The following is a 15,392-nucleotide window of genomic DNA, read 5'->3' as shown; positions in this document are numbered from 1 at the left end:
CGACGTCGTCTGCTCTTTCATTTTGAGACAGTAACAATTTTTTTATTTTTAATTTTTTCTATCTTTGGAGCTAAGACGAGGCCGTCTGCAAACAAAAAGAAAATAAATAAATAAATATATATATATATATATATATATATATGATGCACCCACTTGTCTTCAGTTTAGGTAGATTTTTCTTTCTTTTTCTCCATTTTCACACACTACTGTCTAACTCCTTTTTCTCTTTGAGTTTCATTGGTTTCTTTCTTTTCTACATGTATGTATACTATTTCTGTTTCTATTATATTTGGGATATCTGTATTTTGTGCTTCAATCATTGCGCTTGTATTGTATTTGTTCTCTTTGTTTGTTCGATTGTTGACGTATGTTTTTTTGGCCTTATTTTAGTTTGCAGGTAGTGGTGGAGAATGTTTTCAACTTCTCTTTAGTTCGTGGTAGCAGTAATATTTAGAGGTTTTTCCTGCGATGATTAATGAGGGGTAAATCTACTTTCATATGATTTGATTTTTCATTTTTCTTGTATAGTGTTGAACTTCGATATTGATGTTGATTTGTTGTACACAAACTCTAGAGTGAACTGGTAAATAAGAGAGTAAATAAAATTGGGCGTAGAAATAGCAGAATAGATTAACATGAAAATAAAACATTTTCCATGTATACAAATTCATTTAGAAGAAAGTAAAGAAGTCTCATAGACGTGTCAAACTTCCACCAACATGGTCTTTTTTGTAAACGATGAACTTTGGGGGTTCACTGTTCAAAAGTTTGAAAACACATGTATCGCCCATTTGTAGTTCTTTTTCTCTAAAAAAATCTGCCCAGCCTATAGTCATACGTCTTATTAGACCATTAGGTCGCAAATTTGTGGCGAGCTCCCAGTTGTGACGTAAAGAATCATGGATTTGAACACTTCGCAGACCTCTTGGTAGGTGATATCTAGAGAACCATCCTGGTATACACTGAAAAACCATGAATGAATAAATTATTGATATTTGAATCAAATTTATGTGGAAGAGATGAATTTAGAATGAGATATTAAAGATGACACCTACAATTTCCCGATGGCTGTTGTGATGAAGTGTTAGTGTTATTTCAAATGCAGGGTTATCTGTATGTGAAACGTTGTATTCTTCGGGAACATCGAAGTCATATGTGACCTCTAATCCAGAATGGTCAAATATGGTCATATTGAATGTGGAGTATCCGTTATAATCAAATACTAAAACATGAGCATCCTGCAAGTTATGATGGTCAAAAAATTGTTCCCATCCATCGGCAAAATATATTCTTGCATTATCTCTTTCCAATCGTATTGTGACAATTATACCATCATATGCAGTTACTCGTACTGTGTCACCAAGTTGGTGTCTCTAATCGTTGACAAATGATCTGGGAAGCATCTATACGTATACATTAAAAAGTATAAGAGAGATATTAAGAATGCATCCATTCAAATGTGAGAGGAGAAACTGTTGTGTGACTAACCAGACGAGTATTATAGTTTTGTGGAGGAGTAATGATTCTGAAGAAACGATGTGGCACCTCCATTCTGTCTCGATATAGTACAATGAAAATTTTGTTAGAATAACTCTATTATTTACGTTGTGGAGGTCCTAATATAGATTTTAAGGTAGATTTTGCAATATAGGCGAGTTAGAAAGTTTGTTAATGGAAGTTCCATGTCTGTAAGATAAACTTTGTATGTGATTTAAAAAAGAAAATATTCTATATGTCGTTGTAGAAGAATATCATGAAGTTTGGTAAGAAATTCATGATTTGTGTTCGATTTTTAATAGAAGAATTGAAGATTGACATTTAATCCATCTCAACAAACAAGATGTAAGTTAAAACTGTAAAATTTAGTGTTGAAAAAATAGCTATGGTAATCAAGAAAGAGTAGATAGACACCTGATTTTCTTTTTGTTGAGCACCTGCAAGCAAATATATGTAAATATTTTATGTGAGGAGTGATTTAAGGTAAATTTTGAAAACATGAGAAGCTATTTAAATTAGAGGATATGTACTTCCTCTATTTTTTCGTTTTCTTCAGATTTAACAAGAGGTTCACAGGTTATAGAAATGGACAATATGCCACCGAAAAAGCATGATCTTACTCTTCCCAAAAATAAAAGTGAGGAGAAAAAATTATTGAAATATCACGTGAGTGACTATTTTATCTTAACACGTTTCACACATTATTTGATTGCACTCAAAAGGTTACGATTGGAAATGTAATTAATATGTAATATTTCTATTATTTATCTACATTTCTACTCATTTGAAGAATTTATATAATATTTGTATATATAAAAAAATAATTTATATTTTATATATTTATTTTAGGAATCACATTTATTAAAAAAATTAAGTTGATTAAATGAAATTAAATTTTGATGCCGAGAGTCGGTAAAGGAAAAAGTAAGAGGGGAAAAAATGAAATTTGTTAGCCTCTGTGAGCCTCCATAGTAATTACTACGGAGGCACAAACTGCCTCCGTAGTGCTACGGAGGCTCAACTTTGAGCTTCCATAATTATGGAGGCATTATTTTTTCCCCCCATCTTTTTCTCTTAGCTGTTATTACAACAATTAGTTCAATATTATTTTTTTTTGTTTTGTCGAAAATAATTTTATAATTTTATATGAAGTTATATTTTAGTTTAAGCATGAGTTTCTTATTTTGTATGAAACTTAACCAATAGTCGGACTTTCTTAACGTTATTTTTAAAATTTCGCAATTTCTATTTATGTGATGATAAAAATTTATAATATATAATATAGAAATAGAAAAATGAATAAGTATATTTAGGTTTTTTTTTTTATTTTTCAAACTATAGTGCTTAGGTGAATATAATTTATTCATTTCCCTGTCTATATCATTTTCATTTTACCTTTTGAACGGAAAACGTCGTTGTTTTCCTTTCGTTCATGCAAGCACTTTGTCTTTGTCCTTATTTTAATCATTGTCCTTATTTTCATCGTATCTTTCCCATCCCTCCCATCCTTTTGTTTTCTCCCTGTCTTCAATTGCGTGTATATTTTGTTCAGCGATAGACCTGTTGTTGTTGGTGGGTTTCATTTTTTTCGATATATTTCCTACTGTTCGGGTCATGGAAGTGTATACATTTTTTTGGCTCCTTTTGTATGATGATATTGTTTTCAATGTGCATACTCTTAATTATGTTTCCAATTTTATTGAGTTGATTTTTGTGGTTTCTTTCTTTCAGCAATACAATGGGTAAGCAATATTGGACGCCTACATCTGCACAACTTTAAATTCTTGAATCTATATTTAATCATGAGAATAAAACCCCAAACAAGTCAAGGATTATGCAGATAGTCTCCGAACTATCATTGCATGGGCAAATCTTTGATATGAATGTTTATAATTGGTTTAAGAGTAGACGTGCTCGTTTAAGAAGGCTGGACTTATCCACACAAGCACACGATTCTGAGCTTGTAATTCAGCCAAGGGTACAAAAAGACAAATTGCGTAAGAGACATATAGGTATGATTTGTTGTTTAAATGTGATTTCTTGTTGGTTTAAGTTTTTTACGTAATTTTAATATAAATATTTGGTATTATAGAAGTATCTACAAGTTCTACAGATATGCCAGGAAGAAGGATGAGATGTTGTCCTAAATTCACAGCAGGTTTTATAGATTGAATATATTTTTTTATAAATTTTTTTTTGCATTCGGCTATTTATTTGGTCGTGTTGTAGTACACTTCTTTTCATCTTGTTTTTGTGAAATTATTTTTTAATCCAATTTTTGCACTTTTGTTATCTTTCAGCGATCTTATATTAATTTTATGATTGTAGATTCTATTGATCAGTATGTCGAATTATAGAAGGACCTTCATGTTGATGAAAGCATTGACGTGGAAAAGCAATTTGAAGATGACAATATGCAATCTCAATGTGGCTCACATGTTCCTATCTTTTTAGATCGTTCTAAGAGAATTGATATACGAAATATTCTAGATAAACCTTATATTCTTCCGTCTTGTACAATTTGTAAACATTGTGGTGCAAAAAAGTTTTACAAAGAAAGTAAGGGTTTTTGTTGTTGTGATGGAAAAGTTAAATTACAATTGAACAGTGTTCCCCCTGAATTGTATGAGCTATTTACTTCTACTTCATGTGAAGCGATTGCTTTTAAAAAAATTGCTCGTACTTACAACAACCATTTTGCATTCACTTCATTTGGTGTTAAATATGATAAAAATTTGTGTAAAAATAATAGAGGTGTATATACGTTCAAAGTTCAGGGACAGATATACCATTTTATAAATCCACTTCTACCAATTGATGGAAATCCTACATATTTGTATTTATACTTTTACGATACTTATAATGAAATTAGTAATAGACTACAAATTTTAGATAGGTTAAGTGAATTAACTTTGAAAAATTTAATAGATATCTTAAAGATAAATCAATATTGTCGTTTCTTTCAATCATTAAGTGAAGTTTCTAATTTTGATTCATGCTGTATCGTGCTGAGGTCTAATCCGTGTCTCGACCAGAGAGTATATAACATGCCATCATGTGAACAGATGGCTGCAGTGTGGGTTGATGAGGATCCATCTACAAGCATAAAGACTCGTGATATATTAATTTATGGACATTCCAATACTCACATAGAGTAAATTACTACTATGGCTATTATGATCCACTTCAATATCCATTAATATTTACCTATGGAGAACCTGGATGACATGAAGGTATTGAAAAGGTAAATTTGAATACTTCAATAGTCCATGAAGATTTCATACAAATCAATCACATTGATTCGGCCGAACAACTTATAGAGATAGAAGATCGTGGTAAGTTTTATTACCATTGAAGTTTTTTAATCTTTTTAGAGTGCATAGATGTATTGTCATTTCTAGATTTGTCTTTGTGACTTTATTTTTTTTCCTTTCAGTTATGAAGAGAGGTAAGAAACGAATTACTGTGTCATACCGTGAATATTATTGCTACAAACTTCAAATCAGACTTTCGGATAAATCTGTACTCTTTCATACATGCAAACTTCTACAACAATATATAGTGGATATGTTAAGATTGAAACTGCGAGACTAGATTATTTTCGTAATAATCAAAAAACTATACGAGGTGAACTTTACCAATGAATTTTAGATAGGATACAAAATGGTGAGAATAGAGGCTATAAAATTGGCAAATCAATTGTGTTGCCTACAGGGTTTATTAGGGGTCTTAGAAATTTAACTAAAAGATATATGGATGCAATGTGTTTAGTTCAAAGATATGAAAAACCTGATATATTTTTAACAATGACATGCAATCCAAATTAGCCTGAAATTAAAATTGAGGCACAATGATAGTATACAAAATAGGCCAGATTTGTTAGCTCGAATATTTCGAGCAAAACTTGAAGAACTAAAAACAAATTTAATAAAGAGAGAAATTCTAGGGCCTATAGCTGCCTATGTGTATGTAATTGAATTCCAAAAAAGAGGTCTACCTCATCCTGATATTTAAAACGAATTTTAAGATTACTAATTCTACGCAAGTTGACGAAATTGTTTCTTGTGAAATACCAGATCCAAAGAGAAATCCTCACCTGCATGCTACTGTGGTCAAACATATGATGCATGGCCCTTGTGGACAATTAAATCCTACAAATGTGTGCATGGAAAATAACCATACTTGTAAAAACAAGTATCCAAGAGAATACATTTTGCATACTTCATTAGGTAGTGATTCATATCCACTTTATAGGCGTCGTGATGATGGTGTTACTGTTAAGGTCAGAGGGTCTGTACTAGACAATAGATGGGTTGTACCATATAATCCTTATATTTTAGCTAAGTATGATTGTCACATTAATGTTGAAATATGTTCTTCTGTTAAAGCAGTCAAATATTTATACAAATATGTATACAAAGGACATGATCGTGTTAATTTTACGATGAATAAAGAAACTAATGAGCATTATGTTGATGAGATTTCGAATTATCAAATCGCTAGATGAATATCTGCACTGGAAGTTATATGGAGAATTTTTAGTTTTGATTTATTCGACATATCTCCTTCTGTAGTTTTTTTTGCAGTTACATATGGAAGATGCTCAGTTGGTTACATATAATGAAACAGATGATTTATCAGAAATTATAAATAAAGACTCCATCTAACGAACAATGTTAACTGAATTTTTTAAAATGAATATTTTAAATGAAAAGACACGAACTTTACTTTATAAGGATTTTCCTACATACTTTGTATAGAATACATATTTTCGAGTTTGGAGTTCTAAAAAAAAGCAAAATGTATTGGTAGAATAATTGCTGCTAATCCATCTGAGGGTGAGAGATACTTTCTAAGAGTTTTATTGAATCATGTTAAAGGGCCTAAGTCTTTTCAAGATTTAAAAACAGTTAATAACATTTTTGTGCCTACTTATCACGAAACTGCATTTTTACATGGTCTAATAGTGGGAATAATTATTGTAAAATGTGTTTAAATGAGGCGATCACCTATGAAGTGCTTATACCATTGCGTAGCCTCTTTGCTAATGTGTTAATTTTTTGTAGCCCTACAAATCCTAAGAATTTATGGGTTAAATTTTAAGTATACATGATAGAAGATTTTTTACATGCCAGCTGACAGTATGTGATGCCAAGATTAGGGCTTTGAGATGCATAAATTCATTCTTGGAAGTTTTTGGTACAAACATAAATGATTTTGGTCTAGTAGATTTTGACGTTATTGTGAATGATGCTGATGTATTAGCAAACATGATCTTAGAAGAGACTACAAATATTAATGTTCTGTGTGACATGCATTTTACAGAGAATTTAAATAAGAAACAACAATCTGCCTATGATGTTATTTTAGACTACGTTGTAAATAATAAAAATGGAGTTTTTTTATTGATGGGCCAGGAGGTATTGGAAAAACTTTTCTGTACAAGGCATTACTTGCTGCAATACGATCTCGACAACTTATTGCATTAGCAACAACGTCATCGGGAGTGACTGCCTCTTTATTGCCCGCTGGGTGAACTAGTCATTCATGTTTTAAAATCCCACTTCAAGCAAGTTCTGATATGCGATGTTCAGTAAGTAAACAATCATCACTTGGTCAACTTTTACAAATGACAAAGCTAATTGTGTGGGATGAAGCACTGATGATTAATAGATGTGCTTTTGAAACTTTGGATAAAATGTTAAAAGATATTACTGAATGTGAATTGTCATTTGGTGGAAAGGTTGTTGTGTTCGGAGGAGATTTTCGAAAAGTGTTGCCTATAGTACAAAGAAGAACAAAATATGATATCATGAAGGCTAGTTTAGTTTTTTCACATTTATGACAATATTTTACACAATTACCATTAACTGAGAATATGAGAGCTAAATTAGATCCTTTGTTCTGTGAATATTTATTTAGAATTGGAAATGGAATAGAAAGAGAACATACATGTCACATGATTAAACTTCCTTCAGATATAATAATAGATTTTGAGAGTGAATTTGAATCATTGAAAAAACTAATTGTTATTGTGTTTCCTGATTTCCACATATATAGTGACAATGTGAATACTATGATGAACAGAGTTATTTTGACTCCAAAAAAATGAACATGTGAATGTAATAAATAATATGTTAGTTAAAGAAATTCCAGGAGAGATATTTACATATTCTAGTTTCGATAAAGTAATTGATAAAATAGAAGGATTTATTCATGAAGATTTTTTGAATAGTCTAACACCAAATGGTATCCCTCCACACGAACTTGTACTAAAAAGAAATTGTCCTGTTATGTTGCTTAGAAACATTAATCCTTCAGAAGGTTTGTGTAATAGGACTAGACTTATTTGTCGAGAATTTAAACGAAATGTTATTTTAGTCGAAATTGGAATAGATGAATATCGTGGAAAACAAGTATTTTTATCTAGAATTCCATTTATTCTACTTGAAAGAGATAAGTATTCGGTACCATTTAAGAGAACTCAATTTCCCATTCGTCCTTGTTTTGCAATGACCATTAACAAAGCTCAAGGTCAAATTTTAGATTTTGTTGGACTATATTTGCTTGAACCTGTTTTCTCGCATGGTCAATTATATGTCGCTTTATCTAGAGCAAAAACAAGAGAAAACATAAAAGTTCTAATAAAGCCAATGGATGAAATAAATTCACACAATTGTTGCACAAAAAATGTAGTCTACCTTGAAATTTTGAATTTGATACATACTACTTAAGAAGTCTATAATTACAAGTTTTGCTTAATTGGACCGCCAATCTATTGTTAGCCTAAAAGAGGATATTTTCTCTGCTAATCCATTTTGTGTCAAGAAGAATAACATTGAGCTATACAAGGTTAGTTATTCTTACATGTTATTATGTGTTTCAATTATACTTTACTTGTTAGTACGAAACATGGTGCATATAAAAGGGCCAGATCATTATCTTTAAACATGTCCTTCATAATATTCCATGTTCAACATATCTTTATTTATTTGGGTCAGTGACAAGATACGAAAAGAAAGGATAAAAAATACAAGTTTATTACATAATATTTCAATCAGTATATTCTGATTATCTACTACAATTAGGACTTACGGGGATAAAGAAAGTATTCGTTATTACAAATATCTACCGCAATCTTTTGTCTATATATGCTCATCCTATCCGACAAAACTGATTCAATTGGATATTCCAAAACAAAGCACGAAAATTCCACAATTAGGCCCGTGGAAGAAATATTTTAGTGTTAGAATAAATGACTAAATTTAGGAAATTAAATATCCTCCTGAAAAAACAAGTCACTTAAATGCTTACCCATTGTTTGCACAGTTTAGGTAAGGTATAATCTCCTACTCCATTTGTTTATTCCTATGTTTCCTTCTATCTCCTCTAGAAGATAAAGTCGTTTTCAATAGTGCTTCTACCATAGTCAATGAAGCTTTTGCATGTGCTTTTACTTGATCCGGTGTGTGGACGTTATTACTACAATCATATATTTGAAATTTTCATTCAAGAATATTGACAAGGAAAAGGTACCAGCTATTGCTCGGATATGAGCACGGAATTAATATATGCTTGCATCTCATCCAAGGACCACCAAATATAGGTGCTTTGCTATTCACATAACTTTGCAAAAGAGTTCCATCTGGTTCACCTCTGGTGGTTCCCATTCCTGTGTCAATATGCCACATCACGTGACGAGCACGTTCTGCTTCAAATTTGAAATCCATAATTGCTTATTCTTTTGAAACAAGCGGACAACCATCATTCATGAGTCGCCTCAATATTTTTAACTCTAGCTCAATGTTCTGATGAAATAAATAGATATAAATTAGATTATATATATCGACTATGAAATAAAATCTATTGTAATTCATAGATTTTACTTACAACAATATTTATGTTATATATTTGATCCATTAGAGTTTTCAACATGTCTCTTCTAAAAATATTGTTACTGTCATCATCCAAGTATGCACTGTATGACATAATTTTAATTAATTCCAAATAAATCAAAAGAGAACTTGAAGATTTGAGCTAATACAAGTAAAATTAGATTTATTACCCAAATTGATTCTTCGCTATAAAATTTCTAATTTTTATGTATCTTTGCATAGGATAGTCTTCCAGAGGACAATCTAAAGATGATGAAGACTGTATTTTTCCCCCTTATTTTTCTTCTCTTTCATCGACCTTTTAGAGCTCTCAATTTGTTCAGCTGTTGATATCTCATTTGGTTTATCGCAAGGAACAACACTTGTATCGAGAGGGACATCTTGTTGCATGGAACCTATGATAGCTTCCATGTTTGATTTTCATTCAGATAATGTGTTCAGTGTTTCCTGATTTTGTTCATCGGCATAGGATCTCATTGAACTTAAACTGTTATCAATATAAGATTGCATACCCTGGTATCTATCTTCCTGCCACTTCTGTTGCTGTTTGAAAAATTGCCTTTGGTTGTCAAGAATTATCTGATAATGATGTTGCATGTAATATTCTTGCCATTTTTTTTGCTCCTCAAATAACTGTTTTTGGTTTTCAAGAACCCCATGGTGGTGAGCTCTTGATTCATCAGCAAATTCTGCCTTCAAGTTGCTATATACACTAGACACGTCTGATGCTATGTGTTGCCTGTAGATACCCAACAATTCTTTTGTTTTATCTTCACTTAAAGAGTTGGAGCCACTGGGAACAGAGCTAGACTCAAATACAGGTGAAGATCTAGAAATACCGGGAATCGTCGTTTCTTACACATATATTGTCTGGGATTTGTTCTACTGCATTATCCAATACTCCATTTATAATCTCATCTAATCTACTGTATCCACTGGCAATGAAAGACTTTGTAATTCTTCTTCATTAGGCTGTAGCACAGCAATCACTTGAATCTGTAATCAAATTGAAATACCAAAATTGTTTATTTTAAGTTTAATTTTATTTTAAGATAATTGAATGTGAGAGTAATTGTACATTCATAAAAACATACATTACGAGTACACAAAAAAATCTTTATCTCTTTTTCAGTTACAAGTTGGTTGGGTTTCCACTTGTATATTCTTTGACACTGTGATTTTTTATGTCTACGATGTCCAAATTTCTTTCCGATATTTGGAAATACTTCATATATCCAATGCTTCAAGATAATTAAAAAAAAATATTATATGTATAAAAAAATTTTATGGGAATATATTGTACATAATAAGTCAATACAAGAATAGAGACTAATTTCCTGGAATGCAAGTGGATACCCATGTAACGCATACTTGCATTCTGTTTGTTCATTTCGTTGCATCCTTTGCATTCTTTCAGATTGTAATACTTTTAATGAATAAAGCAAGATCAAATATGCTTTGCGACCCCATGGATATGCAAGGAACTCATCCAAATGTTCAAACATACCAAGAGTTTTATAATCAATTTGTCTTGAAGTGGGTGTCAACACACATTCGACTAATATGACTAAACCAAGCTTCAATTTATCTTCTTCATGTTCGCACACATGTAATGCTTCATAAAGCATCCTCATACCAATTCGACATGTACCGTTAAAGTATTAATTTCTAAGACGATCATTTGTATCATTAATGTCCATGGATGGTTCATGGCAAGGTAATCCAGTAATAAGACAAAATTCATGCATACCAAATCTGGCTACACGATTGTCTAACCTTACCCAAATTTCATCATTTTTCCCACAATTCACAAGCCTCAATATAAATTTATGCACCAACCTACTACTAAATTGTACATTTTTTCCTTTGTAGAAAGTTCCATAAAGAAATCCATAAAAATTACTGCACATCAACGAAAATTGCTCATTCGAATCTAGAAATTGTACAAAGTCTCTAAGATATTCGAAATTTGGATACTGGACAATTGTAGCAGAAAGCCATTGATTCGGAGAAATTATGTATTCCAGAGATATCTGCATAAATTATTCCAAAAATCACATCGTATTTATGAATGAATCTAAAAATTAAAAATAGGGAAACTTTTTTTAAGAATTCCAAATAAATATTATATCTTCATAACCTATACATGCATAAATATTTTAAACTCGATAATAAAATATCTTATATTCTTGTCTAGACAATTCATGACATAAAATTCGTGACATAAAATTATGCCTCGCCTCCGAGGTTATGGAGACTTGGCTTCCAAAATCGCGGAGGCCTTGACCTCTATAATCACGAAGGCAAGGCCTCCATGATTATGAAGGCCAAGCCTCCAAATTACGGAGGCCAGCAGCTTGGCCTTCGCAATACGGAGGTAAACGCCAGGCCTCCGTAACACGAAGGCCTTGTTGTGGCCTCCGTAATTATGGAGACCCATTATGGAGGCTTGGGTCTCCATAATCACAAAGTTCTTATGGGTAAAATTGTTGTTCATACATAGATCTGTGCAGATATATGCAAGTTTCTTCGATTGTAAATTTTTAAGTAAAATTGTTATCCATTTAGACCAATTTTAGAGCTTCTCCTATTTAAATCTGCGGGAAGTTTTTCTTGAAAATGTTAATATTTCTAGGACTAAAAATATAATAAATGAGCTTTATACCAACCACAAGATAAAAAGCTGTCACATATGAGCTGTATATTATCGTTGTTTTATGCATTTGATCAACAATCAATGAAGTATTTTTGTTATGTTATGAAATACAAACTATTCACACCTTTTATAGAATCTCAAATCTACGTCTTTGTTTGAATTCTTTAATTTCATACACAAAATCATACATCAACATATTCATGTGTATTTAGATATTTATTACAATTCAGTTTATTTAAGCTAAATAAATAACTGAATCAAATTTTCCTTCCATTACAATTAATGTTTGTAGCATGAATACTTTGTCCCCGATGAATACCACTTAATTTAATTCAGAGTCATTCTTGTACCATGTTTAAACCTTTGTCAACCCACGTCTATGTTCAGTCATTATGAATCAATAGAGTATGGGTATGATAAGATTTTACTGTGTAAATCTTGATCTTTTTCATTTTTTAATCCAAATTTTGACGTCATTTTATTATATTTATAATAGAGAGAACGAATAAAATATAGTTTTACATATTTTGCTCTAAGTGTAAATCCTTGAACTCACGTTATTTCTGTACTATCAGTAAATGAATATTACAAGTAATCTCCATATCTCATGCAGACAACAAGTTCTGACAGTATATGGCTAATAATAAGATTTTACTTAGTACATACTTGCATTACTTTTTATAAAAAAATAAAATCAAGAATAGAAGATAAAGTACGGGAAACCAAATATGATATAATTTTACATGTCTATATATATTTTCTTTTATTTGTCACTCGGATATCTCAAAATCGTTTGCGATAGAAATCTTCCTTTTGTGTGTATTTTACCTCTATTATTCTGTTACGAAATTGCCACAATGGAAGAACAGTACCAACTTCTACCAGAAATTATTTCCAACAATCAAAAGTGGAAAGTTAAAGTGATTGTAGTTGAAAAATAATCACCAAAGCCTTCGAGACAAGGCAATGGAAGGTACCAGCATTTGATGTTAATGGATACTCAGGTAACTCTTTTTCATACATTTTTTCTTCATTTCTTTTTGTTTTGTTTTTTTTTTCTTAATCTAAGATCACGTATATTACAATTATTTATATGGTTCCTCATCATTTTTCAGGGTAATACTATTCAGGCTAGCTTATATGATTCCAATATCACTGCTTTTGAGGATTAACTTGTTCTGGGAAAAACTTATACTATTTCGAAAGCTTACGTGAAGAACAATACGACAAAGATATTGGACTGGCACTCTACAATGGACAATATCTGGAGAAACTCGTATTGAAGAACTGAATGAAGATAATCTAGAGTTTGTATGCTCAACATATCAACTGACACAGTTTCATGAACTCGAACAATACATGGATACAGATGCTGATTTAAGTAAGACAAAATTTCATAGATATTAAATAATCATATACCGATTCTACAGAAATATAGTTTCCTTCAAATTTGTACTGCTTATGTTCAAAAAAAAGAAAATTTGATGGGTAATTTCAAATTTGCAGATATACTTGCAGTTGCAGCTGATATGACACCCAAACGATTAATTCAATCCAAAGATGGCAACCAAACTTGGTTGCAAGATATCATACTTCTAGACATGAATTTCAAAACAATGGTGCTTACACTTTGGGATTCATTTGTTGACAGAGAATGCTTACTGATAGCAGACATTATTGACAAAAAGTCAGTCATCTTTGCAACCCCGTTTAAAGGTTACATCATTCTTTGGTATGTTCTATTGTATTATTTAGACTCCTCTTAAAGCATATATTACATCCTTTACACATTCTCCATATTGATATTATATAAGTTTAAAATTGTCCACGAAAGTCCGTTCCACGTTCTTCATAAATACGCGTTTCAACGCAGTAAAACAAATGACAGAATGGTATGTACAAAGTGCTATATTTTATGATTCTTTTTTTCCCTCTCGATTATTTTTCCACACATTACTATTGGAGTTACTAATTATCTTCTTGTCTTTTGATTAGGGTAAGAACAAATTCCAATAAAATAGATGATTTTGTATTGAAAAAATCATACATGGACAAAAGCCCCACAGATCTTTCTCTACCTGTGCAAAGTAAATTCACTCCTATTCAAAATCTTCAGGGACGCCTTCTAGCGGTAATATTAAGGTTACGTATGCTATTCAATCTGTATTTATTTCCTAATATATATATATTACAAGATATACTCAATCATATTATTTATTTTTCCTTCTAATTTCTCTAAGTATATCCATACTGGTAACAGCGAAAATTTTATTGGGTAAACGACACAGCAACAACAGACAAAATTGATAGCAAATTTTGGTACATGGCCTGCAACAACTGTTTTAGACAGTCGAATGTTGATTCTGGAGAAACATACCTTTGTATTTTTTTGCAAGAATCCCAATTCTAAAGCTATTCCTCGGTAAAATACACTAACAATTAATTACTTTTCATTTTTTACTTCATCTGGTGAAGGTAAAATATTTGCTTATACGTGACCTTTCTACTTCTCTTTATTACTCTTGCATCTATTAATACTAATTTCTTTTTCACTTTAGGGCTAGAGCATATGTGCGGCTTTCAGATGTCACGGGATCAATAAGTGCAAATGCAATTGGTGAACCAGTTGAGAAACTATTATTTACAACTTCACAGTCTTTGATGGAGGAAACTAAATTTGTAAGAAATCCAACTTATCTCAAACATTTTCCTATTCGGTACATATTTTAGTAGAATAATATTAATACAATTTAAAATTAACACAGGGTTCAAAGACAAATTTCGAAACAACCATTAAAAAAATGCAGGATACTGAACGAGCTTTCTACTTAAAAGCATCACAAAATAAACTTAATTCATCAAGTTACAGATTTGATATCATCTCTGTAACAGACTTAGACCATCCAAGTCCAGGACAAGAAATCCAAGCAAATATTGATGATACAAGTCTTGAACCAAAAATCCAAACAAACGTTGACAGTCAGGTTGTGGTTACAGCAGTTGGGAAAAATGTTGGGAAAAACGTTAGTATAGACTATCAAGAAGATTGGTCACCTCCAGCGAAAAAAACCCTTTTCAAATCTTCCAATGAGAGTTCTAGCTCAAAAGTGGCTTATGATGAAAACATAAGTTCAGACACAAATCCATTTGCTCACAAAGAAAAACTGGAGTAAATGGTAGTCGAAATATTTTCCGTAAAACCAATCTTTTGACAAGAGTGCTGTGTGGTTTTGTGAAATTTTTGCTATCTTGTTTTGTAACATTTGTCTTCATTGTAAATTTGATCTTGAAATTCTATTTTGTTAAGTATGTATAATTTCCTGATCAAAAGCTGCCAAACAAAA

General features: G+C 31.3%; 1 protein-coding gene across 1 annotated transcript; it reads right to left on the bottom strand.

The window, feature by feature from the left end:
* Positions 1-692: 692 nt before the first annotated feature.
* Positions 693-1,551, bottom strand: LOC111373922 (putative B3 domain-containing protein Os03g0621600). The gene is made up of 3 exons (XM_022996516.1): positions 1,489-1,551; positions 1,056-1,373; positions 693-962 (listed from the first exon to the last, which is right to left on the bottom strand). The coding sequence occupies exons 1-3, from the start codon at positions 1,549-1,551 to the stop codon at positions 693-695; spliced, it is 651 nt and encodes a 216-aa protein (XP_022852284.1).
* Positions 1,552-15,392: the final 13,841 nt, after the last annotated feature.

This window comes from Olea europaea, unplaced genomic scaffold (assembly GCF_002742605.1).
Source record: "Olea europaea var. sylvestris unplaced genomic scaffold, O_europaea_v1 scaffold1181, whole genome shotgun sequence".
Taxonomy (NCBI): Eukaryota; Viridiplantae; Streptophyta; class Magnoliopsida; order Lamiales; family Oleaceae; genus Olea; species Olea europaea.
Note: the sequence above shows the minus strand (reverse complement) of the source record. Positions and strands in the feature narration are given on the sequence as shown.